Source organism: Ranitomeya imitator, chromosome 1, assembly GCF_032444005.1.
Source record: "Ranitomeya imitator isolate aRanImi1 chromosome 1, aRanImi1.pri, whole genome shotgun sequence".
In the NCBI taxonomy this organism is placed as follows: domain Eukaryota; kingdom Metazoa; phylum Chordata; class Amphibia; order Anura; family Dendrobatidae; genus Ranitomeya; species Ranitomeya imitator.
In genome coordinates this window covers 171,739,218-171,766,516 of record NC_091282.1, presented here as the reverse complement: position 1 = coordinate 171,766,516, position 27,299 = coordinate 171,739,218, and the positions used below count along the sequence as shown (strand labels likewise).

Here is a 27,299-nt window from a genome sequence, read left to right as displayed (position 1 = left end):
TTGTTTCAGGATTGACCACAATTCTCAATTACCGTAGATTTAGATCTGGGGAGTTTTCCAGGCCATGGACCCAAAATTTCTATGTTTTGCACACCGAGCCAATTGGTTGTCACTTTTACTTTGTGAGATGGTCTTCATTATCTTGGAAAATGCATTCTTTCATCACTAAATTGCTCCTGGATCATTGCCAGAAGTTCTTCTTAGAGGATGTTTAGATACCTGTCACGCTTCTGCCTGAAGCAAGATGACGCATGGTGAGACTGAAGGGATAGGGAACTCTGCCAATATGGAAAGATTAAAGCAGGCATCCCTGATAATTGCACTGTGCAACCCTAAACTCCCTAGCATCCCTAAACGGGTTCTTTCACCCCATGCAGCAGTAACATTTGTATCCCTGACTAGTGTGTAGGGCAACAGGAACGCCAGTCCAGTTCTAACATAAAGACACAAAGGGAAACAGGGATAAAAGAAACAGTAATCATTCAATGTGCTCCCAGACTACAGAAATGGAAAAGATTAGGTGAGGCATACTAGATAGGAGATAAGGTAAGGAGAAGACAATCAAACAAACTTTCAAACAGATATCTCCAGATGACTCCTAGATGACCTCTTCACACAGCTCACTTCTCCAGCTCCAAACCAGGTTATATCAAGCTGTCACTGGCAACTAGTCAATGTAAGACATGAGCATTTAACCCTGCTGTTCTGTTGGTCAAAAATGACCGACTTTGAACTTCAATATTCTTTAAAATATTCAAGATGCGGCTCTGAAACCCGTGGCCGACCGACCCATCCTCATTTAAGTCAATCAACCACAAGTTTCAGAACCGCATCTTGAACACCCCAAAAAATACCAAAGTTCAAAATAGGTCTCCCCAGACCGAACAGAACAGCAGGGTTAATGTATATCAGAGGTAGTGGCAAACTGCTGAGATAACTCAGGATGGAGAGCTTTAGGAGACAAAAGACAAAACCTGTTGTGAATTCTGCTCTTGGGTTCCCTCCAGTGGTTGTTGGTGGGAATGCAGTTGTCTCTGACTCGCAGTCCTGGCCAGGTGTATTGGATGATTACAATTCTGACTGGGATATTTAGGTGTGCAGGATCCTTTAGCCCTTTCCAGTTGTCAATGTTACTTGTGAAGTGTTGGGTCACTTTCTGGCTTCTCCTGTTGCTGCCAAATTCAGCAAAGATAAGTGTTTGGTTTTTTGTATCTGTGGCACACTGCTTTGTGCTTGTTTCAGTTTTATTCCTGCTCTGATTGTAGGATTCACTGGAGTTGCAGATTTATGCTCCTACTTCTTTTAGTAGATGTAGGAAGTTTTTTGTATATTCTGCTGTGTATGTTTTGAAGGGTTTTAATACTGACCGCACAGAACTCTGTCCTATCCGGTCCTATCTAGCTAGAGTGGCCTCCTGTGCTAAATCCTGTTTTTCTGCCTGTGTATGTTTTTTCCTCTCCGACTCACCGCCAATATTTGTGGGGGGCTGTCTATGCTTTGGGGATTTTCTCTGAGGCAAGATAGTATTCCAGTTTACATCTTTAGGGGTATTTAGTCCTCCGGCTGTGACGAGGTGTCTAGGTGTGTTAGGTACACTCCACGGCTACTTCTAGTTGTGATGTTAAGTTCAGGATTGCGGTCAGTATAGTGGACACCTTCTCCAGTGAACGTTCTCATGCAGCTCCTAGGTCACCGGATCATAACAGTACAACTGGCCTGCAATGAGTTAAATGCATCTCAGAAGAAGGGAAGGAAGCTCTTGAGCCATTTTTTTTCTCTCCAGTCTGTTTTGTGTTCTCTTCCCTCTTAATATCTGGGTGGCTGAGGAGCCTGGTGCAAGCATGAATGTTCAGGAATTAGCTTCTCGTGTAAACCAGCTTGCTGCTAGGGTGCAAGGTATTGCTGATTATATTGTTCAGACTCCTGCTTTAGAACCGAAGATCCCTACACCTGATTTGTTTTCTGGTGACAGGTCTAAATTTTTGAGTTTTAAAAACAACTGTAAACTGTTTTTTGACCTGAGACCTCGATCCTCTGGTGATTCCATTCAGCAGGTAAAGATCGTAATCTCCCTGCTGCATGGCGACCCGCAGGATTGGGCGTTTTCCCTGGAATCTGGGAATCTGGCTTTGCTTAATATTGATTCCTTTTTTCAGGCTTTAGGACTATTATATGATGAACCTAATTCTGTGGATCAAGCTGAGAAGACCTTGTTGGCCCTGTCTCAGGGTCAAGAAGCGGCAGAATTGTATTGTCAGAAATTCAGAAAATGGTCTGTGTTGACTAAATGGAATAATGATGCTTTGGCGGCAATTTTCAGAAGGGGGCTTTCTGAATCCGTTAAAGATGTTATGGTGGGGTTTCCCACGCCTTCCGGTCTGAGTGATTCTATGTCTTTGGCCATTCAGATTGACCGACGCCTGCGGGAGCGCAGAACTGTGCGCGCTGTGGCGTTATCCTCAGAGCAAATTTCTGAGCCTATGCAATGTGATAGAATTCTGTCTAGAACGGAACGACAAGGTTTCAGACGTCAAAATAGGTTGTGTTATTATTGTGGCGATGCTTCTCATGTCATTTCTGTCTGCCCTAAGCGGACAAAGAGGATCGCCAGTTCAATTACCATCAGTACTGTACAACCTAAATTTCTGTTATCTGTGTCCTTGATCTGCTCATTGTCATCATTTTCTGTCATGGCGTTTGTGGATTCAGGCGCCGCCTTGAATTTAATGGATTTTGAGTTTGCCAAGCGTTGTGGTTTTCCCTTGCAGCCTTTGCAGAGCCCTATTCCTTTAAGGGGCATTGATGCTACACCCTTGGCTAAAAATAAGCCCCAGTTTTGGACACAGGTGACCATGCGCATGGCGCCAGCTCATCAGGAAGATTGTCGATTTCTGGTGTTGCATGATGCTATCGTGCTGGGTTTTCCATGGTTGCAGGTACATAATCCTGTGTTAGACTGGAAGTCCATGTCTGTGACTAGTTGGGGTTGTCAGGGGGTTCATAATGATGTTCCTTTGATGTCAATCTCCTCTTCTTCACCTTCTGAGATTCCAGAGTTTTTGTCTGATTTTCAGGATGTATTCGATGAGCCCAAGTCAAGTTTCCTTCCACCGCACAGGGACTGCGATTGTGCTATTGACTTGATTCCAGGCTGTAAGTTTCCTAAGCGTCGACTTTTTAATCTATCTGTGCCTGAACATACTGCCATGCGGAGCTATATTAAGGAGTCTTTGGAGAAAGGGCATATTCGGCCATCTTCTTCACCGTTGGGAGCGGGGTTCTTTTTTGTTGCTAAAAAAGATGTTTCCTTGAGACCCTGTATAGATTATCGCCTCTTGAATAAAATCACAGTCAAGTTTCAATACCCTTTACCTTTGCTTTCCGATTTGTTTGCTAGGATTAAGGGAGCTAGTTGGTTTACCAAGATTGACCTTCGAGGGGCATATAATCTTGTTCGTATTAAGCAGGGTGATGAATGGAAAACTGCGTTTATCACGCCCGAAGGCCATTTTGAATACCTTGTGATACCATTCGGACTCTCTAATGCTCCATCTGTTTTTCAGTCCTTCATGCATGATATCTTCCGGACTTATCTTGATAAATTCTTGATTGTATATTTGGACGATATTTTGATTTTTTCCAATGATTGGGAGTCTCATGTGCAACAGGTCAGGATGGTATTTCAGATCCTTCGTGACAATACCCTGTTTGTGAAAGGGTCTAAGTGTTTCTTTGGGGTGCAGAAAGTCTCTTTTTTGGGCTTCATTTTTTCTCCTTCGTCTATAGAGATGGATCCGGTTAAAGTTCAGGCCATTCATGATTGGATTCAGCCCACATCCGTGAAGAGCCTTCAGAAATTTTTGGGTTTTGCACATTTTTATCGCCGTTTCATTGCTAATTTTTCCAGCGTGGTTAAACTCTTGACCGATTTGACGAAGAAAGGCGCTGATGTGGCGAATTGGTCCTCTGCGGCTGTCTCTGCCTTTCAGGAGCTTAAACGTCGATTTACTTCTGCTCCAGTGTTGCGCCAACCGGATGTTTCTCTTCCGTTTCAGGTTGAGGTTGACGCTTCTGAGATTGGGGCAGGGGCCGTTTTGTCTCAGAGGGATCCTGTTGGTTCCTTAACGAAACCGTGTGCCTTCTTTTCCCGTAAGTTTTCGCCTGCTGAACGCAATTATGATGTCGGCAATCGGGAGTTGTTGGCTATGAAGTGGGCGTTTGAGGAGTGGCGACATTGGCTTGAGGGAGCTAAGCACCGTATTGTGGTCTTGACCGATCATAAGAATTTGATTTACCTCGAGTCTGCAAAACGGCTGAATCCTAGACAGGCTCGATGGTCCTTGTTTTTTTTCCCGTTTTGATTTCGTGGTCTCGTACCTTCCGGGTTCTAAGAATATTAAGGCTGATGCCCTCTCTAGGAGTTTTTTGCCTGATTCTCCTGAGGTTTTAGAGCCGGTCGGTATTCTGAAAGAGGCGGTGGTCCTTTCTGCCATTTCCCCTGATTTACGACGGGTTCTTCAGGAATTTCAGGCTGACAAACCTGACCGCTGTCCTGTGGGGAAATTGTTCCTGACAGATGGACTAGTAGAGTGATTTCTGAGGTTCACTGTTCCGTGTTGGCCGGTCATCCTGGCATATTTGGTACCAGAGACTTGGTTGGTAGGTCCTTTTGGTGGCCTTCATTGTCACGTGATGTGCGTTCTTTTGTGCAGTCCTGTGGGACTTGTGCGCGGGCCAAGCCTTGTTGTTCCCGTGCTAGTGGGTTGCTTTTGCCATTGCCAGTCCCTGAGAGGCCCTGGACGCATATTTCGATGGATTTTATTTCTGATCTTCCGGTCTCCCAGAAGATGTCTGTTATCTGGGTTGTTTGTGACCGGTTCTCTAAGATGGTTCATTTGGTGCCCTTACCTAAATTGCCTTCCTCTTCTGATTTGGTTCCGTTGTTCTTTCAGCATGTGGTTCGTTTGCATGGTATTCTGGAGAATATTGTGTCCGACAGAGGTTCCCAGTTTGTTTCTAGGTTTTGGCGGGCCTTTTGTGCTAGGCTGGGCATTGATTTGTCTTTTTCTTCTGCATTTCATCCTCAGACAAAATGGCCAGACCGAGCGAACTAATCAGACCTTGGAGACTTATTTGAGATGCTTTGCGTCTGCTGATCAGGATGATTGGGTGGCCTTCTTGCCATTGGCTGAGTTTGCCCTAAATAATCGGGCTAGTTCTGCTACCTTGGTTTCGCCTTTCTTTTGTAATTTTGGTTTTCATCCTCGTTTTTCTTCTGGGCAGGTTGAGCCTTCTGACTCTCCTGGTGTGGATTCTGTGGTGGACAGGTTGCAGCAGATTTGGGCTCATGTGGTGGACAAGTTGGTGTTGTCTCAAGAGGAGGCTCAACGTTTTGCTAATCGTCGTCGGTGTGTTGGTTCCCGGCTTCGGGTTGGGGATCTGGTCTGGTTGTCTTCCCGTCATGTTCCTATGAAGGTTTCTTCTTCTAAGTTTAAGCCTCGGTTTATTGGTCCTTATAGGATTTCTGAGATTATTAATCTGGTGTCTTTTCGACTGGCGCTTCCGGCCTCTTTTGCTATACATAATGTCTTCCATAGATCTTTGTTGCAGAAATATGTGGAGCCCGTTGTTCCCTCTGTTGATCCTCCGGCCCCTGTGTTGGTTGATGGGGAGTTGGAATATGTTGTTGAGAAGATTTTGGATTCCCGTTTTTCGAGGCGGAAGCTTCAGTACCTGGTCAAATGGAAGGGTTATGGCCAGGAGGATAATTCTTGGGTTTTTGCCTCTGATGTCCATGCTGCTGATTTGGTCTGTGCCTTTCATCTGGCTCGTCCTGATCGTCCTGGGGGCCCTGGTGAGGGTTCGGTGACCCCTCCTCAAGGGGGGGTACTGTTGTGAATTCTGCTCTTGGGTTCCCTCCAGTGGTTGTTGGTGGGAATGCAGTTGTCTCTGACTCGCAGTCCTGGCCAGGTGTATCGATGATTACAATTCTGACTGGGATATTTAGGTGTGCAGGATCCTTTAGCCCTTGCCAGTTGTCAATGTTACTTGTGAAGTGTTGGATCACTTTCTGGCTTCTCCTGTTGCTGCCAAATTCAGCAAAGATAAGTGTTTGGTTTTTTGTATCTGTGGCACACTACTGTGTGCTTGTTTCGGTTTTATTCCTGCTCTGATTGTAGGATTCACTGGAGTTGCAGATTTACGCTCCTACATCTTTTAGTAGATGTAGGAAGTTTTTTGTATATTCTGTGTATGTTTTGAAGGGTTTTAATACTGACCACACAGAACTCTGTCCTATCCGGTCCTATCTAGCTAGAGTGGCCTCCTGTGCTAAATCCTGTTTTTCTGCCTGTGTATGTTTTTTCCTCTCCGACTCACCGCCAATATTTGAGGGGGGCTGTCTATCCTTTGGGGATTTTCTCTGAGGCAAGATAGTATTCCAATTTCCATCTTTAGGGGTATTTAGTCCTCCGGCTGTGACGAGGTGTCTAGGTGTGTTAGGTACACTCCACGGCTACTTCTAGTTGCTGTGTTAAGTTCAGGATTGCGGTCAGTATAGTGGACACCTTCTCCAGTGAAAGTTCTCATGCAGCTCCTAGGTCACCGGATCATAACAAAAACCCTTAACCTTTGCAACGCCTGAGCAAAAGAAATCTGCACAGCTAACTGGAAGGCAAAGCAAATCCATCCAGTGCAGCTGCATGTATAGCCAGACTCTGTGATCTTCTGATCCCACTCTGTCGCGGTATCTCCGTGACAATACCATTCGTTATTCATGGCAGTTTTCTTAGGCAAAATTTTGAGTGAGCCCACTGCCTTGGATGGAAAATAACCCTTCACATGAAAGGTCTCAGGATGCTGTACTATTGGCATGACACTGGACTCATGGTAGTGCTGACTTTTTCTTCTCTGGATAATCATTCTTTTAGATGTCCCAAACAAGTCAGCAGGGCACTACATCAGAGAAAGTAACTTTGCAGGAAGTAGAGGGACTGGACTTCAGAGGGCTGGGGTATTTTCTCTGATGATGTCCCCTTCAGACTGTCTTGCAAAAATAAGGGTCAACACTGTAAATATTGAGACTTTACATAAACTTGATGAATTTGTCACTAAAAATTTAAAAACTTATAAAATACTTATAATTGTACTTAGGTAATCATTGAAATACCCTAGTAAAAAAGCTAAATGAAGCTGCAAACTTTGTGAAAAAGCAAAATGTGTGTCTGTCTCAGAAGTTTTGGACATGACTGTAGGCACAGCTGAGGTTCAGGTCAGCATGGTGGACCTCCGCAATGTACTCCCTATAGACAGATACCACAATACATGTGAAAACTAGCACAGCTTTTCCTACAAGGCATGAGAAGAACAGGAGGCAACGTGTTCCAGACCCTCGATTGACGTGGTGTAAGAGAACTTCTTGCTTTAGTGCCTTTTTTATATATGTATACTTTTGTCTGAGAATGTATGAAAATACATATAGCCATCCTGTAGTTTAATAAATAAATTGTTACATGCCATCTTGTCTTCTTCTATAACAATAATGTGAATTATTATTTTACCAGCTGGATTACAGCTCTGAAGATATCGATAAACAAGTGGCTACCGTTACATCAAGCAATTCAGGATTTCATGAGCCGGCCACTAGAAGAGACCAGAATGTAAAAGAACTTGGCTATTATTTCTTCTCGCTGTAGAACTGAAATAATGGCTGAAATGATGCAGAACATGTCTTTCTTTTGCTATACGACACATTATGAGTTCAGTGATCCCTCGGTCAGATGTTGAGCGCATGTTCTAAGCCGGACTAGATCACATCAATGTGCTGGCCTGAACACAAAATGTATGGAATCAATCTATAAAGCAAAAACACGAATATTTATTTTCTTCTTTTGTAAATGGCATATTGGGGAATAATAAATGTATTTTTTTTCTGTTATTTAAGTCTAAATCACATAATGCAACCAATGATTTATTTTAATGGGTTCGGAATTTTTTTTTTTATAAAATAAGAATGATTGGTCATGAAATACATAATATAAATGTTATTCTAGCGTTATTTTGTGATTTATATATACTGCTCTGGAGGAAAAATTGTATTGACAGATCTATTTATTATGATAAAGAAAGGAATGTGATGATGCTCCAAATCCCGGCAATTATTTGGATAATACTTAGGAACGTATCATCTAAACGTTGTATACACACAGTGTGGTACACATAATTGGACACACATATACACACCTTGACATATACAGCTTTAGGGTGCATTCAGACATCTGTATAAATTGGTCTGGGGTCTGACCACAATGTCTGGACTAGCTGGTGGGTCTGCTGACCCGAGTGTAACAGCTTCAAATACTTCTATAAAACGGTCACGCTCGGGTCAGTAGACCATCCGGCCAGTCAGTACCTTGAGGTCCGATCTCTGACCTGTTTATTCGGACATCTGAATACAACCATACAACTTTGCTTATGGCTTTTTTCATGGTTACTAAAGCACATGGTTTGGATAGCAGCACTTATGCTGAAGTTGGGAATTTCTCTCTCTACCTGAAGCTCTCTGGCAAGAAAACTTTTTACGATGCTATTATCTGTTGATGAAAATAACTTCTCATTTCTACTTTCTATATTATACCAATAGGAACCCTTTATGTACTAAAGATAACACAGATAAAATATAGCTTTTAATTAATATACCAATTAAAACCATGCCACAAATACAACCAGATAAACACATAAAACACACAACCGTGCACTCTGGGATAACCCTGCCAAACAATACCTCTTAGTATTGCCTACCTATCAATGGAGGTTGGCACCCTAAACACAGATACGAGATTGGCGCCCCCACTCACCATCGGCTGTCCCTATATCTCCTAGTATGGATCCTAATATAGGTGTCACATACAGACCAGCACTTACACTAGACAGGAAAAAGATAGGCAGACTAACTGGCTGATTGTATATATATATATTTATGAATAATCATATATATAAACTAGGTTTGTGACAGGGTGAGATACACGGACTAAAGACCAACAATGTGCATAACAAAAGAGTGCAATCTTGCCTTGTGCAGGCGTGTACTATGGAGGACAGAGAATGAACTTCAATCCAATATTGCAGCCAGCATGCAGCCAGCGGGTAAGGAAAGGGTGAATCAAACACCCAAAAACTCCGCCCATATGACCCAAAACCAGTCCCTCCAAATTCAGGTGACAGGTTCCCTTTAATCAGATAATCCAGCTCCAGCTCTGGCAAGCATCTGAGGAGGCAATAATGTAGGCAACCACTCTAAGCAGCATTACATGCTTGGCTGTTTACTGACTCTCGGATTCATCCCTCTATCATGTCCATTTCACAAGGTATATTCCCAGGGGTTGTTCTGAAAGAATTACTCTAATCCTGTAGGAAATGGTGAAACTGTGATGCAGATGAAAAGTTACACCAATAAAATATTACCAACACACGTAACTAAAAGAACCAATAGAAACTCTGTTTGGAACGACCCCAGGTTGTATGTATTTCCTAGCAGTATGCTGCTGCCACTTTTTATTATCAGAGATTTAAAAAAAGTTGTTTATTTAAAAAAAAGTAGCATTTGAGAGGCACACAGATTAAATGCTTGCAAATTTCCAGAAAATACTATCAGCACCTAATATCAATGTTATCTCCTTCTTATCATGCAGTTTGACATTGTGCTAAAATGTACAGTTTTTCAAGAGCAGATAAAAATTACCTTTAAAACCCCTGATACACAATAGATATCTGCTGGCTGATTGATAGTTTGGCCGGCAGCAGATATTTTTCCCGACTCCTCCATACACAGAAGGACTCTGCTCTGTTGACTGTTCCTATGTTCTCTATGAGAGAGCCATTGACAGATTCCTCTGATGGAGGCTTAACTCAACATGAGCAGAAAGATCAGCACAGCAGTCCAAAATCTGAAATGCCAGACCCTTATTTACCCTGACAGATGATATCGTATAGGAGTAGGGAGGCCTTAAGTGTACCATACAGTATGTACTGGCCAAACTATGATCCCTGCTTGTTTTCCTGCCTCGACATGCAGTCAACAGTGGAAAAGCTTCACTGAGCAGGAAACACAGCTTTTCCTGGTAATATGCCAACTAGCCAAGTCACCTGCCTCAAAAACGTATTAGCAATATCAACAAAAAATAAAAATTTTAATAATTAAAACTTCATTTACGGATTTCCAAGATTTTTTGTTTGATAAATTACAACAAATTATCCCTTTGTGCCCGGCCGTGCGCAGCGTGCGACCGGGGATAGTCACCCCAGCTCTATGTACAAGAAATTTTAAGTTCACCAAAAATTACGAAGAAGGTGAGAGCCATGAGACTATTGAAAATTTGATGCACGAACAAGATAAGTTTTGTTCTGAAAAAAGTCTAGCATTTTCTGTCAAAACCTGTCATCCACAGCTTTTTTCAATAAATAATGGTGGCTAGGTATCTTCTATTCTATTAAGGTTGGGAACATGCGATTCTTTGCAAAACACAGTAGAGTCCACTTGGTTTGGTGTCAGATGTTGAACTTGGACATGTGGGAGTTCAGTTTCCATTCAAGCGGACAACTAGAGGCATGTTTCTTGGGCATACAAAAGGCTAATGACATAATGGTGGAACACTATGTTGAGCAGTAGATAATCATGATAATGGGGTTGATGACAACAACAAGGTACTACTTGCAAGTGCAGACTAGTTACCAAAAAAGACAGTCACAAGGAAGAGGAGGAAAGCTTGCGCCTTGCTTATCTTGATGGTAGGTTTGATTTCACCATTTAAGCAGGTGACGCTTTTTCATGCGCTGACAAAGTTGATGTGTGGCATGTACATGACTTCTTTTCCATCAGCACATCCTGTACACTGTAATAAATTGGTCCTCTGGCAATTCATTTTTTCCCCCCACACATAAGATGCCCCTACATAGGAATCGTCACAACCAGCAGCACAGCTTTCAATCACTGTTGAGCTTCTTACACCAACAGTCATGACATTATGCCTGAGTTTATCCCAAACCAAGCAAAGGTTCCTCCCAGAAAATGTTTTGGCTAGGCATTGATTCTACTCTTTTATGCCAACGCTAATACCATTCCCCTCTGATGACATCACCTAGTTGTAACATTGATTTGGTCCTCAATCATCATCAGCATCATCCATGACTTGGCTCATAGTTGCAACTTTGTGGAAAATACCAGAGCTCCTTGTCAACCTGCCTAAATCCCACCAAAAGATTGGATCAGAATGCTACTACCACTGCAACTACCATTGGCCCTAGCACCAGTGCTCATAGAACAAGCTAAGCGTTAAAATCATGTCCTTCAACGGCTCCTGCTCCATGGCATCTGAGTGTAAAAGCCGACTGTTCATGTCTTTCATTAAATTATCTGGAAGAAGTTGTTACTCCCCGAGAAGCCATGGGTTAGGAGACTAAGAAGTAGAACAGATACAAATGTCATTGCAGAATGGAAACTCTGCTTTGTTCAACAATAGTGTAATGGCGTCATGGGAGGTGGACTGAGCAGAACACTGACTCAAGCTGATGGTTTTGCTGTCAGAGGGTTCAGCATCCTACTGTGATTGAGACAAATGATATAATATATATATCCCATTACGCACTATGCTTCCTCTCAATTATTATGCTTACCAGAGGGAAAGGAGACTAAGTATTATCTGCATTTGGTACTGCCATTGACAGGACAGATGCTTCTAATGGCTCCCATATTTTTTTCTGTGGCATTTTTTTTTAACTCATGCTGACACGTCTCTTAGTAATACCACATTATGGTTTTACATGCATTTTGGACACAAGTTTAACATTTAATTTGTTAATTTTTTTAACCACACTGAGCCAAAAATTGATTTATATGAAACTAACAAGAAACAAGAAGCATTAGGCAGGGTTCACATGATGGCCAAAAAAGGCTAATGCAACAACTCTCTGCCCGTAAAAACGGCATGGTGTATATACAGTATGTCTCCAATTTGACAATTTAAAAAGCTGTGCCAAAGTGCCACATACAGTGAAATGTCTGATTTACTGTAATAATTTGTTAGCAGATTTTTGGTTAAAGCAGATGACTTCCCCCTGACTAAAAAGGATGACGTAACAAACGCCAGGATATAGAAGTATAAGGTGGAGAACCGGGCCGTAGGTACCTGTCACCTGCCGGGTCTGGAACTGTTGGGGCTGCCTCTTCTGTTGTCCGTGGGAAGGAATGCATTCGGAAACAGGGGGTGTGGCTAAACGGCAATAGCCACAGCATGCACGGAAGCAGTTAGTCTTGGTGGGAACAAGCAGCGCGCAGCACAGAGAGAGAAGTGCTTTGTCCCTATACTCTGTATACTCCTGCAGTGACCAGTGGTGATCACAGAGAGAAAAGTTCAGTGCGCCGGTAGCAGCGGACATCGGGGAATCGCACAAGCACTTGTTTAGTCATGTCCAAAGGGAGGGGGAAGTCGGTGACCCAATACATGAAGGCGCTGCAGGAGATCTACACTACGATCGTTTAGCGGGATGACGTAGGCGTAGGACCTCCTGACATCGTTCTGAGAGAACAACTAGTGGCAGGCTTTAGAGATGCACTGCTTAAACAGGCTCTGCGGGAGTGCTTGTGGGTTAATCTACGTATGTCTTTCTTGGTGGTTGAGGCGCGCTCACTCTAGCAGGAGCAGGGAGTGACAGCCCCAGCAGGGAGGGTCCGGAGCAGGGAGGTATCCCCTCCACTTGCAACTGAGCCAAGTTGGGTGAGCAAAAAAGGAGATTCAGGGAATGCGAGAATGGTCCGACTAAAGGAAGAAGCCTCCCCTAACCCTGGATCCCTCCAGAGGTCGATCTAATCCCAAGCCTCACCAGAAAAATAGACAACCTCACACAGAAAGACCTCTGAATTGTTTTGCATGTGGAGACATTGCACATTATGCCCATGGATGCGAATGATGGGGGATCTCCCTACCGCCGTCCATTAAACTAGCGGGTTCCGTGGCTGGGGGACGCCGCCCGGAGCCTGAGCAGTCAAGAAGAAAGGGAAGTTCCACAGGTTTAGTGTCTCGGAGTCCTCTTGTATGGGCTAAAATGGGTAGTCAGACCGTCCGCTGTTTAGTTGATACCAGCTCTCAATTAACTATTATGCCTGAGACTTATTTCAGATGTCATTTTCCTGAGGCGATGTGGCCTGAATGGGGCCCAGTAATTAAAATGATAAAGGCAAATCAGTTACCCATCCCGGTCACAGGGGTGGTCTGGATGCAAATCACTGTGTGTGTCAATGATGTGGGCCGGAAGGGAGTCGTATTAACCACCGGGGACCCAGGCAATGGTGCCACTGTGACTCTAGGAATGAACGTCTTGAAAGAACTGGGGAGCATCCTGGTCAATGGGCTGGCAGATGTGTTCCTGAATCGATGGAGCCCTCACCCCCCCCCCCCCGAGAGAAAGGTGTTTCAACAGTTGATATGGGTGGCCCAGGCCCAAGAGACGTCAAGTGAAGGAAGAACATTAGGGAAGGTGGTTCCAGCACCAGACAACCTCATTCTACCACCAAGCCAGACTGCTCACTCTGCCCATCCAGGCCTGTACCCCTCTTGAAGGAGTAGAAGTTCAGATAGAGCCCGCTTTAATGGAACAACTACCTCCAGGGTTTCTCATTGCACGGACGGTAGCCACAGTACACAACGGTAATGTGCCTGTGTGATATGTCAACCTAGGAGAGGACAGTCTTACGCTCCCGCCCAAAAGTGAAGTAGAGCAGATAATGGGTATGCCAGAAGAGTTGATATCACCAGAGGCTGTTCAATTGATGGTGAAACAAGGGGATCCCTGAACAGTGGCTGTGGTGGTGTCCTCTGAACCGCCCCCTAATCACCTTAAAGAAGGACACCGAATCCCGGAGCAGATGCGGGCTGAACTAACAGAACTCTCACCACAACAGGTACAACAAGTGGAAGCGATGCTAGAGTGATACCATGATGTTTTTGCCAATCATGACAATGATTTCGGCTGCACCACAGCCATCACCCATGAGATTCCAATGGGAAATGCCGCACCCATTCGAGAACAATATCAGCAAATACCACCACAAATGTACCAGGAGGTGAAAGAGCATATGCTACAGAGTATGGACATTCGAGAGAGCCAAAGCCTGTGGGCTGCCCCTATTGTTCTAGTACGAAAGGATGGGACCCTGCATTTCTGTGTAGATTACCGGAAGCTAAATGCCTGCACTGTGCGAGACTCGTACCCGCTACCAAGAATTGAGGAGTCCTTCTCAGCTCTGGGAAAATCGAAGTACTTATCGTCGTTGTATCTGGCCAGTGGATATTGGCAAGTGCTCATGTCCAAGCAAGACCGGGCGAAGACATCATTCATACTGCATATGGGATTGTTCGAGTTCAATCAGATGCCTTTCGGCCTTACCAACGCATCCGGGACCTTCCAACGATTGATGGAGAGATGTTTGGGAGACCTGAACTTTGAAGCCACCCTCATCTATTTAGATTACATCATCGTTTATGCCACCACCTTTGAGGAGCACCTGCAATGGCTGGAACAGGTGTTGAGTTGGCTGCAGAAGCACGGCCTGAAAGTGAAACCTCGGAAGTGTCATCCCTTTTGCAAGCAGATTGAATATCTGGGACATGTATCCACCGAAGGGGTGAGACCTGCACGTGAGAAGATGGCAGTGCAGGACCAGCCCACTCTGAATACCGTGCAGGATATTGAAGGGAGTGCCATTCGGCGCCAATAATCGGACTATCCAGTGGGGAAATAGCCAGAAAGAAGCTTTCCGAGCCCTAAAAATGGCCCTGACTTAAGCATCCATACTGGTCTATGCAGACTTCTCTCAACTTTTCATCCTCCACACCGATGGGAGTCTACATGGACTAGGAGCTGTATTGTCACAGATGCAGGATGGGAAAGAGTTAGTGATTGCTTATGCGAGCCAGTCTCTTCACGACTCTGACCGAAATCCAGATAATTACAGCTCTTTCAAGCTGGAACTGCTGGCTTTAGTGTGGGCAATGATTGAGAAATTTGCTGAGTACCTGTCTGGGTCTAAAGTCCAGGTACACACCGATAACAATATGCTTGCCCACCTGTAAAATGCAAAACTGGGAACTCTGGAGCTGAGATGGGTGGCCCATATGGCAAAATACCGATATAAGATCGCATAACCAATCTAATCAGTTTTTATGAAGAGGTAAGCTATAGGCTGGACCACGGTGAGTCATTGGACGTGGTATATCTCGATTTTTCCAAAGCGTTTGATACCGTGCCGCACAAGAGGTTGGTACACAAAATGAGAATGCTTGGTCTGGGGGAAAATGTGTGTAAATCGGTTAGTAACTGGCTTAGTGATAGAAAGCAGAGGGTGGTTATAAATGGTATAGTCTCTAACTGGGTCGCTGTGACCAGTGGGGTACCGCAGGGGTCGGTATTGGGACCTGCTCTCTTCAACATATTCATTAATGATCTGGTAGAAGGTTTACACAGTAAAATATCGATATTTGCAGATGATACAAAACTATGTAAAGCAGTTAATACAAGAGAAGATAGTATTCTGCTACAGATGGATCTGGATAAGTTGAAAACTTGGGCTGAAAGGTGGCAGATGAGGTTTAACAATGATAAATGTAAGGTTATACACATGGGAAGAAGGAATCAATAGCACCATTACACACTGAATGGGAAACCACTGGGTAAATCTGACAGGGAGAAGGACTTGGGGATCCTAGTTAATGATAAACTTACCTGGAGCAGCCAGTGCCAGGCAGCAGCTGCCAAGGCAAACAGGATCATGGGGTGCATTAAAAGAGGTCTGGATACACATGATGAGAGCATTATACTGCCTCTGTACAAATCCCTAGTTAGACCGCACATGGAGTACTGTGTCCAGTTTTGGGCACCGATGCTCAGGAAGGATATAATGGAACTAGAGAGAGTACAAAGGAGGGCAACAAAATTAATAAAGGGGATGGGAGAACTACAATACCCAGATAGATTAGCGAAATTAGGATTGTTTAGTCTAGAAAAAAGACGACTGAGGGGTGATCTAATAACCATGTATAAGTATATAAGGGGACAATACAAATATCTCGCTGAGGATCTGTTTATACCAAGGAAGGTGACGGGCACAAGGGGGCATTCTTTGCGTCTGGAGGAGAGAAGGTTTTTCCACCAACATAGAAGAGGATTCTTTACTGTTAGGGCAGTGAGAATCTGGAATTGCTTGCCTGAGGAGGTGGTGATGGCGAACTCAGTCGAGGGGTTCAAGAGAGGCCTGGATGTCTTCCTGGAGCAGAACAATATTGTATAATACAATTATTAGGTTCTGTAGAAGGACGTAGATCTGGGGATTTATTATGATGGAATATAGGCTGAACTGGATGGACAAATGTCTTTTTTCAGCCTTACTAACTATGTTATGTTACTATATCAGAGAGGAGCTGAGAATACGCATGCTGATGCTCTATCTGGATGCTGAAGTGGTCCCTGGATTTCGGAACCCCACCAGGATGTTGGCAGCAATGCAGGGACAGATCAGGGAGGTGTCTGGAGAACACACCCTTGGATGACCCTGTGATGACTGGGTCCAGCATCAGCAAAAGGATGGGGAACTTGCTCGGTTGAGGCAGTGGGTGGCCTTGAAGCAACTTTCCAGCCAAAAAGAGAGGGAGACCCTGTCCCTGGGAACACTGCAGATCCTCCAGCAATGGGAGAGGCTCCAGTTGGAAGATGGTTTGTTGTACCGGAAGTGCAGCTGGCACGAGAGTTGGGAATTACCTGGCAAGTGGTGCTTTCCAAAAAACTGATCAGTGAGGTGGTCACCAAAGTTCATGAGAGAGGAGCCCACTTTGGCCTGTAGAAGACATTCCAGTGGCTGCAGAAGTTGATCTACAATCCTCGGCTAAAGACTGCAGCAGACGAAACTTATCACAGGTGCAGAAACTGCCAAGCCTCCAGAACATTTATCCATGACCTCTTCATCACCAACAAACTCTCCTTCCTCGGCCTCACTGAAACCTGGCTCACCCCCTCTGACTCGGCCTCTCCAGCTGCGCTCTCCTATGGCGGATTCCACCTCTCTCACACCCCTCGCCCCAGCAACAAACGCGGTGGAGGAGTTGGCTTGCTCCTGTCCGACACCTGCTCCTTTACTCCAATCCCGCTACCACCCTCCGCTACTCTTCCCTCGTTTGAGGTGCACTCTGTCCGCATCTATACCCCCTCCAACCTCCAGCTGGCTGTCATCTACCGCCCCCCAGAACTAGCCATCTCCACCTTTCTCGACCACTTCACCACCTGGCTACTTCATTTCCTCTCTGTTGACATCCCCACTATCATCATGGGTGATTTCAATGTCCCCATTGACACTTTCACCTCAGCTACCTCTAAACTTTTATCACTGACTGCCTCCTTTGGCCTCACTCAATGGTCCTCTGAGGCCACTCACAAAGATGGCCACACGCTGGACCTCATCTTCACCCGCCTCTGCTCCCTTACTAACCTCACTAACACACCCCTCCCCCTGTCTGACCACAACCTACTGACATTCTCGTCCCTCTCCTCTCCTAGTGTGCAACCCCCACTCCACAAACTCACTCACCCTCGCCGAAATCTCAAACATCTCAACTTACAATCACTCTCTGAGTCCCTTCTCCCTCTCACAGACATAGCTTCCCTTCATGACACAGATGCTGCTGCCACTTTTTATAACACCACAATAACAACAACACTCGATTCGGCCGCCCCACTCATGCATAGTAAAACTCGTACAATTAACAGGCAGCCCTGGCTGACCAGCCTGACCAAAGAATTGAGACGGGCTTCCAGGATTGCTGAGCGGAGATGGAAGCGATCCCACTCTGCCGACCACTTCACTGCATACAAGCAGTCCCTCGCCAGCTTCAAGTCTGCGCTCACTGCCGCAAAACAAACTTACTTCTCATCCCTCATATCCTCCCTGTCCCACAACCCTAAACAGCTTTTCAACACTTTCAATTCTCTACTCCGTCCCCCCGCACCTCCTCCTTCCCCCCTCATTTCTGCTGATGACTTCGCCTCTTTCTTTAAACAGAAGATCGATACGATCAGAGAAAGCTTTGGCCCACAGCGCCCACTGCCCCTCTTAGCTGCTCAACCCTGCTCCTCCAAAACCAGCTTCTCCACCATGACAGAAGATCAGCTCTCCACCCTCCTGTCAAGATCACACCTCACCACCTGCACGCTTGACCCGCTCCCATCCCACCTCATCCCTAACCTTTCCACGGTCTTCATCCCAACCCTAACGCACCTCTTCAACCTCTCACTCACAACAGGTGTCTTTCCCTCATCCTTCAAGCATGCCAAGATCACACCCATCCTCAAAAAGCCCTCCCTCGACCCATCCTCTGTGTCTAGCTATCGCCCGATATCTCTTCTCCCTTATGCCTCCAAATTGCTGGAGCAACACGTCCATCTTGAACTGTCCTCCCACTTCTCCTCCTGCTCCCTCTTTGATCGGTTACAATCAGGCTTCCGTTCCCATCACTCAACTGAAACTGCCCTAACTAAAGTCACCAATGACCTACTAACTGCCAGGAGCAAGCGACACTACTCTGTCCTCCTTCTCCTGGACTTGTCTTCTGCCTTTGACACTGTAGACCACTCCCTTTTGCTACAAATCCTCTCATCCCTTGGCATCACAGACTTGGCCCTTTCCTGGATCTCGTCATATCTGACAGACCGAACATTCAGTGTCTCCCTCCCCCACACCACCTCCTCACTTCGCCCCTTGTCAGTCGGTGTTCCTCAAGGCTCTGTTCTAGGACCCCTACTCTTCTCCATCTACACTTTCGGCCTGGGACAGCTCATAGAATCCCACGGTATGCAGTACCATCTCTACGCTGACGACACGCAGATCTACCTCTCCGGACCTGACCTCTCCTCCTTGCTTACCAAAATCCCGCACTGTCTGTCTGCCATTTCAGCCTTCTTTTCTGCTCGCTTTCTACAACTGAACATGGACAAAACAGAATTCATCATCTTTCCCCCATCTCACTCTACCCCTCCACCAGACCTATCCATCAATGTCAATGGCTGCTCACTATCCCCAGTCCCACACGCCCGGTGCCTCGGGGTGATCCTCGACTCTGCCCTCTCTTTCAAGCCACATATCCAAGCCCTTGCCTCCTCCTGTCGTCTCAAACTCAAAAATATTTCCCGGATCCGTGCTTTCCTTGACCGCAACACTGCAAAAACGCTAGTGCATGCCCTTATCATCTCCCGCCTCGACTACTGCAACCTCCTACTCTCTGGACTCCCCTCTAGCACTCTGGCACCACTCCAATCCATCCTACACTCTGCTGCCCGACTAATCCACCTGTCCCCCCGCTATTCCCCAGCCTCTCCCCTGTGTCAAGCCCTTCACTGGCTTCCTATCGCCCAGAGACTCCAGTTCAAAACCCTCACACTGACATACAAAGCCATCCACAACCTGTCTCCTCCATACATCTGTGACATGGTCTCCCGGTACCTACCTACACGCGACCTCCGGTCCTCCCAAGACCTCCTTCTCTACTCCCCTCTCATCTCTTCTTCCCATAACCGCATCCAAGACTTCTCCCGTGCTTCCCCCATACTCTGGAACTCTCTACCCCAACACATCAGACTTGCGCCTACCATAGAAACCTTCAAAAAGAACCTGAAGACTCATCTCTTCCGACAAGCCTACAGCCTGCAGTGATCCTCAACCTACTGAACAGCCGCACAGCCAGCTCTTCCCTCTCCTAGTGTATCCTCACCCACCCCCTGCAGACTGTGAGCCCTCGCGGGCAGGGTCCTCCCTCCTTATGTACTCGTGTGCCTTGTTATCTGCTCATGTTTAATGTATTTGTCTATATTTGCCCCGTATTCACATGTAAGGCGCCATGGAATAAATGGCGCTATAAAAATGTATAATAATAAAATAATAATAATAACATAGGGCCCCTACGCAGACCATCATGACTTCTGCTCCCCTAGAGGTATTGATTGATTACTTGACTGTGGGCCAGCTCACCTAGGATAACAACACTGTCTGGTGATGACCAATAATTTTACCAAATTTGCTGTGGTAACTCTGACCCAGGATCAGATTGCCGAATCGGCAGCACAGGCCATTTGCAGAGACTTCCTCCGAGTATACAGTTGTCCAAAAAGAATCCACTCTGACCAAGGCGCCTGTTTCCAAGGAAGAGTAATGGAAGAACTGCATCGCCTGTATCAGATTGTGAAATCCAGAACAACACAATATCACCCACAAGGAAATAGAGCCTGAGAGTGTTTCAATCGGATGCTGAATCAGATGCTGAGGATGCTAGAGGAGGACCGAAAAGTCTGTTGGCCTGTGTATGTGGCCGAATTAGTTTGGGTGTACAACAACCGGGTACACAGCACAACTGGATACACACCATACACCTTGCTATTCGGCTGAAATTGCAAGAGATCACTGAGATGGAGCTAGACCCCGAGGAGGACTACCCGTGGACTGTGAACATCGCCATTGTTTACATAATCTGCATCGATTGGTCCAGACCAAGTTTCAGAAGCTTGAACATAACGAGACAATGCCCCTGCAATGGACAGCTCTCAAGGCCGGGGACCGAGTACTGGTATGAGACAAGCGGCCTTGGGGCAAGTTGGAGTATTGGCGGGAGAAAACCCTGTACCGGGTGAAATGCCGGATTGGATCCGAAGGTCCTGTCTATGAGATTCCAGTTTATTTGGCAGAGGATCATCCCAGAATTGGAGGAGTGTCAACGTTTACTGCAGGAACTCTCGCCCATGAAATGGAGAGCTAATGGAGAGCTAAAGGAGAGGGGGAGTGTAGGGAGAACCGGGCCATGGGTACCTGTCCTCTGCCGGGTCCGGAACTGTCGGGGCTGTCTCTTCTGTTGTCCATTGGAAGAAGTGAGACCGGACAGACCTTTGCACTCGGAAACAGGGGGTGTGGCTAAGCAACAACAGCCACAGCGCGTGCGGAAGCAGTCAGTCTTGGCCGGAACAAACAGCACGCAGCACAGAGAGAAGTGCTCCATCCATTGAGCAGCGGGGCTGCGCCGGCCCACGTCCGTATTCTCCCGCCTTGAAAAGCGGGGATCATAGATAGAGAAGTGCACTGCGCCCGGTAGCAGGCAGAGTGTGAGGTGTCGTCTGCTTCGTGACCGTGAGTACAGCGCACGTACCGAAGAGAGAACCAAGTACTGGACAGATGTTTGCAGCCTCCTTACCATAATATACCTTCCCCCCAAGGGGGGCTCTGATCTTGCTGCGGCCTTGTTTGCTCCGGCCACATATGTTCATGGATTAGGGGCTCAGCGGAAAGTAACGGAGACCGACTGCTGCTACCAGAAGACGAATCAACCGAATCTCCTTGGACAAACACAATGCCAGCCGTTCCTGGCTCCACCAACCAAGTGGTAACTGCATTCTGAAGAACTGACACAATAAGTGCACAACAGAACAACTGACACATTAACCCTGCAAATCTTTCCTACTTGGACTGCTATTCCCTTGTTTAACCCTTCATCTCCCTGCGAGGAGTTAATCCCCTGTTAAATTAAAACTGTTAAATTTGATAACCCTTGCTCTGCCTTCTATTTGTCACTGCATCCCGCAACCTGCTTACAGAAGCACAGCCTTAGGCTGCGGTCACACTAGCAGTATTTGGTCAGTATTTTACATCAGAATTTGCAAGCCAAAACCAGGAGTGGGTGATAAATGCAGAAGTGCTGCATATATTTCTGTTATACTTTTCCTCTATTTGTTCCACTCCTGGTTTTGGCTTACAAATACTATGTAAAATACTGACCAAATACTGCAAGTGTGACGGCAGCCTAAAAGTGCGGCAAAGGATAGTTGTGGAGTGTATAGTTGCCAAATTGTAGTATTAAAACCAGAATGCAAAAAAAAGTTAAACAGATATATTTAAAAATTTTATTTTGTTTTTAAAACACATTCTTACTGACTAAAAATATGTAAACCAAGATCCTATATTGGTTGGTAGGTACACATAGGGAGAGGAACTCGTGGCAATGACAACAGTATTTTGTAGCTTGTAAAAGATGCACCCCCATGAAACTTTACCCGTGTCAATGTATATGTAGTATAGTATAAGTGTGTTAATATAGTTTTCAGCAGTGTGTGAAACGGCGCCAGAATTTTTCAGAACTGAATCACAAAGTGTTAAAGTTTGCGGGGACCTGCACATTTTTAGCAAATTCAATTTCATGTTCATCCTCTGAAAATCGATCTATGCCTCTTTGTTGACCGTCACTTCATTCACATGTGACTCTTTATAGCTTTTGTTTTTAGGATCAACAAGTGTTCCAATCATCAGACCCCAGTGATCAGGAAGTTATTCCCTATCGTACAAATAAAGGATAACTTCCAACCATGGTAAACCCTTTTAAAGGGAATCTGTAACCCATTTGGACATATATGACCTATTAATATGGGCATGCAGATAATACAAATGTTACACTAGTCCGACCTGTGCCTCATATTAATGGTCTTGTAGCTGAGAAATGTTATATTCTGTCTTTACGTTAATAATATTACATAGTAACATAGTGACATAGTTAGTAAGGCTGAAAAAAGACATTTGTCCATCCAGTTCAGCCTATATTCCATCATAATAAATCCCCAGATCTATCTCCTTCTACAGAATCTAATAATTGTATGATACAATATTGTTCTGCTCCAGGAAGACATCCAGGCCTCTCTTGAACCCCTCGACTGAGTTCGCCATCACCACTTCCTCAGGCAAGCAATTCCAGATTCTCACTGCCCTAACAGTAAAGAATCCTCTTCTATGTTGGTGGAAAAACCTTCTCTCCTCCAGACGCAAAGAATGCCCCCTTGTGCCCGTCACCTTCCTTGGTATAAACAGATCCTCAGCAAGATATTTGTATTGTCCCCTTATATACTTATACATGGTTATTAGATCGCCCCTCAGTCGTCTTTTTTCTAGACTAAATAATCCTAATTTCGCTAATCTATCTGAGACTATACCATTTATAACCACCCTCTGCTTTCTATCACTAAGCCAGTTACTAACCCATTTACACACATTTTCCCCCAGACCGAGCATTCTCATTTTGTGTACCAACCTCTTGTGCGGCACGGTATCAAACGCTTTGGAAAAATCGAGATATACCACGTCCAATGACTCACCGTGGTCCAGCCTATAGCTTTCCTCTTCATAAAAACTGATTAGATTGGTTTGACAGGAGCGATTTCTCATAAACCCATGCTGATATGGAGTTAAACAGTTATTCTCATTGAGATAATCCAGAATAACATCCTTCAGAAACCCTTGAAATATTTTACCAACAATAGAGGTTAGACTTACAGGCCTATAATTTCCAGGTTCACTTTTAGAGCCCTTTTTGAATATTGCCACCACATTTGCTATGCGCCAGTCCTGCGGAACAGACCCCGTCGCTATAGAGTCCCTAAAAATAAGAAACAATGGTTTATCTATTACATTACTTAGTTCTCTTAGTACTCGTGGGTGTATGCCATCCGGACCCGGAGATTTATCTATTTTAATCTTATTTAGCCGGTTTCGCACCTCTTCTTGGGTTAGATTGGTGACCCTTAATATAGGGTTTTCATTGTTTCTTGGGATTTCACCTAGCATTTCATTTTCCACCGTGAATACCGTGGAGAAGAAGGTGTTTAATATGTTTTTTAGAGCTTCAATGGTGCCATCCTGCTTTAGTTGTGCAAATGCTTACTTTTTACTGTTAATTGCCTGTCTTACTTCTTTGTTTAGCCACATTGGGTTTTTCCTATTTCTAGTCCTTTTATTCCCACAAGGTATAAACCGCTTACAGTGCCTATTTAGGATGTTCTTAAACATTTTCCATTTATTATCTGTATTCTTATTTCTGAGGATATTGTCCCAGTCTACCAGATTAAGGGCATCTCTAGGCTGGTCAAACTTTGCCTTCCTAAAGTTCAGTGTTTTTGTGACTCCCTGCCAAGTCCCCCTAGTGAAAGACAGGTGAAACTGTACAATATTGTGGTCGCTATTTCCTAGATGCCAGACCACCTGCAGATTTGTTATTCTGTCAGGTCTATTAGATAGTATTAGGTCTAAAAGTGCTGCTCCTCTGGTTGGATTCTGCACCAATTGTGAAAGATAATTTTTCTTGGTTATTAGCAGAAACCTGTTGCCTTTATGGGTTTCACAGGTTTCTGTTTCCCAGTTAATATCCGGGTAGTTAAAGTCCCCCATAACCAGGACCTCATTATGGGTTGCAGCTTCATCTATCTGCTTTAGAAGTAGACTTTCCATGATTTCTTTTATATTTGGGGGTTTGTAACAGACCCCAATGAGAATTTTGTTATTATTTTTCCCTCCATGAATTTCGACCCATATGGACTCGACATCCTCATTCCCTTCGCTAATATCCTCCCTTAAAGTGGACTTTAGACAAGACTTTACATAGAGACAAACCCCTCCTCCTCTCCGATTTTTACGATCCTTTCTAAACAGACTGTAACCCTGTAAGTTAGCTGTCTAGTCATAGCTTTCATCTAACCATGTCTCGGTTATTCCCACTATGTCAAAGTTACCTGTAGATATTTCTGCTTCTAGTTCTTCCATCTTGTTTGTCAGGCTTCTGGCGTTTGCGTGCATGCAGTTTAGAGGATTTTGTTATGTTCCAATCTCCTCGCTGTGGATTGTTTTATAAATGTTCTTACCTCCCTTCTGAGTATTCTCCAGGCTCTGGGGAGTGCAGAGCCTAGAAGAAAACCCTGACTCCTGTCTTTATTATATTAACACTCCCCTCCCATGCACATCAGTTCTGTCGCAGGAATCCCACGCCTGCGCCCTGCACTCCCTCCACAATACGTATTTCATCCTCCCTTCTATAGGTGCTGCATTTAAGAATCTTCTGTGCAGGCGACTTCTGCTCCAGTGACCCCTGGTGTGCGCACCGATAAGATCCTCTCCCCACTTCCTCCCTGCATATTCATTGCTATGCATACATGGTTCCTAGTGATGTGCAGGGAGGAAATGGGAAGAGCACCTTATTGGCGCGCACACCAGAGGTCACAGTGACTTGCTGGCGCTGGCACAGAAGATCCCTAAGTGCATCGCCATAGAAGGGAGGATGAGGTATGTATCTCCGAGGGACTGCAGGGTGCAGGACTTCGGGGCCAGTACTGGCATACATGGGATAGGGGTAGTATTACAATGAGGGCAGGGGGCATGGATTTCTTCCAGGCACTGCACACCCTGAAGCCTGGAAAAAATCATTAACTTAAAAGCAGAAAATATTATTTCTTAGCATCAAGACAGCTAATATGAGGCATTCGGGTAGAACTAGTGTAACATTTCTATTACCTGTATGCCCATATGAATAGGTCATATACATCCCTGAGGGTGACAGATTCCCTTTAAACCATTTATAAATCGGTGGGGTAAAGATTTGAAGAAGTGCTCAGCTCCTGCATGAGGGCACGTACATCGTTATAGGGGCTCACTATAAAGTTTATGGGTTTGCACACAGTTGAGCGCTACTGCACAGTGGTTTCATCAATAGGTGGGAGTCTAAAGACCAGAAACCCACCAATGTATAGGACACTTAAGGGGCGCCAAAACATAGAAAACTTTAATTGCACTTTGAAGATTTTAATCCCTTTTGTGCCACTGTCATGTTTACGTCATCACAAAGTGGGACATTTAAGACTCTGGTTCCGCGGTGTATAAAATATTGTCTTGTCCCTGGTGCGGATCTGAAGGTCTGAAGCACAATGACAGAGCGCAGTGCAGCATGTTATACCAGTGTATAAATCGGAGAACAAAAGGAGCATGAAGTAAGAATATTTTGTAATAAACAAATGTCTTTATTGGTACAAAAAATAGCTAAAAAACAGTAATACAGTCCAATAGGAGGTGTGCCCAAACAAGCACAGGAAAGGGGACCACCCCCCCGTAACCCCCATACAGATACTCAATGAATACCAGAGGGAAAACAAGAGAAAAACCCCCACATCTCATCACATGATGAGTAAACCCAAATATCCCTCAGCTAATATAACAGGGTGACCAAGTAACAAGCTATGTAGATAATAATGGCAAGACAGAGCTGAAGGGTAGGCTTACCAATGGAGGGCACAGGAGGGGGTCCCATCGGACAAGAGAAAACGCCCCGACGCGCGTTTCGTGGCTAGAAAGCGCCGCTTCCTCAAGGGGAAGCCTACCCTTCAGCTGTATGGGGGTTACGGGGGGGTGGTCTCCTTTCCTGTGCTTGTTTGGGCACACCTCCTATTGGACTGTATTACTGTTTTTTAGCTATTTTTTGTACCAATAAAGACATTTGTTTATTACAAAATATTCTTACTTCATGCTCCTTTTGTTCTCCGATTTATACATGTATTCTATGGAGTTTCTTTGATCTGTCTGGGGGCACAGAAAAATTTCTTTTGTGTGCCGGTTCAGACTAGCGCTATGAGATTGGGATTTTTGTTAATGTTATACCAGTGGTAAGAGAAATCTCAGCACACTGTGACCTACTTTCCAGCTCTTTCCTGATAAAATGAATACCCGCTGCTTAAAACACTTGGCCTGAATATCATTCACATTTGAGAAATGACATGGCATCTTACCAAGGCAGCAGTGGTCTTATTCTAATTTCTGTGTTCTCATTCTTCAGCAGTCCTCGACACCATACATAATGCTATTAATTAAGGAGCGTCTTGGTTCACTGTCTCACTTGAAAGAGAAGCTTCCAGAAATAACACAAGCCCAATAGAGCACAATTTTTCTGGTTTTAATCGACTGCTAAACATGTACCCCTGGCTTCACATTATATGTCACCGAGGATTATGCCATCAATTGGAAATTAACTTTTAGTAGATTGAAATTAATTCAAATAAAGTTCAATATCCACCTGGCGGTCTATTAACGCTAATAGATTTTATTTTTGGCTAACTATGTAGATACTGTAAACTGATGCTGCATAGTCTACAACATTTGGAAAATACTTTTTTGCAGTTTTTGTTACCAACATAAAGCTAACACTTTTACATCTTAGACCCACTATGGCTAAAGTCCTTGCAAAAATTGGTGACAGCGCTACATACATAACAATTGACATTTAGTTGGTGCTTTCTGCTCTTAGGAATGGCAGTATTAGAACTTATGTACTAATATACTTTAATAAAGTAATGAATTGGGCAATGTGGGCCCAATTCATAGTAGTGTTACCGGCTGAATTCTGGAGTGAACCGCTTTGAAA

At 44.8% G+C, this 27,299-nt stretch overlaps 1 protein-coding gene across 1 annotated transcript in view; it reads left to right on the top strand.

Annotated features, from left to right (window-relative positions):
- The window catches only part of LOC138665197 (uncharacterized), a 135,491-nt gene extending 127,555 nt beyond the window's left edge, over window positions 1-7,936 (top strand). Inside the window, exon 14 of the mRNA XM_069752477.1 lies at window positions 7,563-7,936. Within this exon, the coding sequence (XP_069608578.1) occupies window positions 7,563-7,662 (100 nt within the window). The 3' untranslated portion in view covers window positions 7,663-7,936. The remainder of the gene's footprint in view (window positions 1-7,562) is intronic.
- The last annotated feature ends 19,363 nt before the right edge of the window (window positions 7,937-27,299 follow it).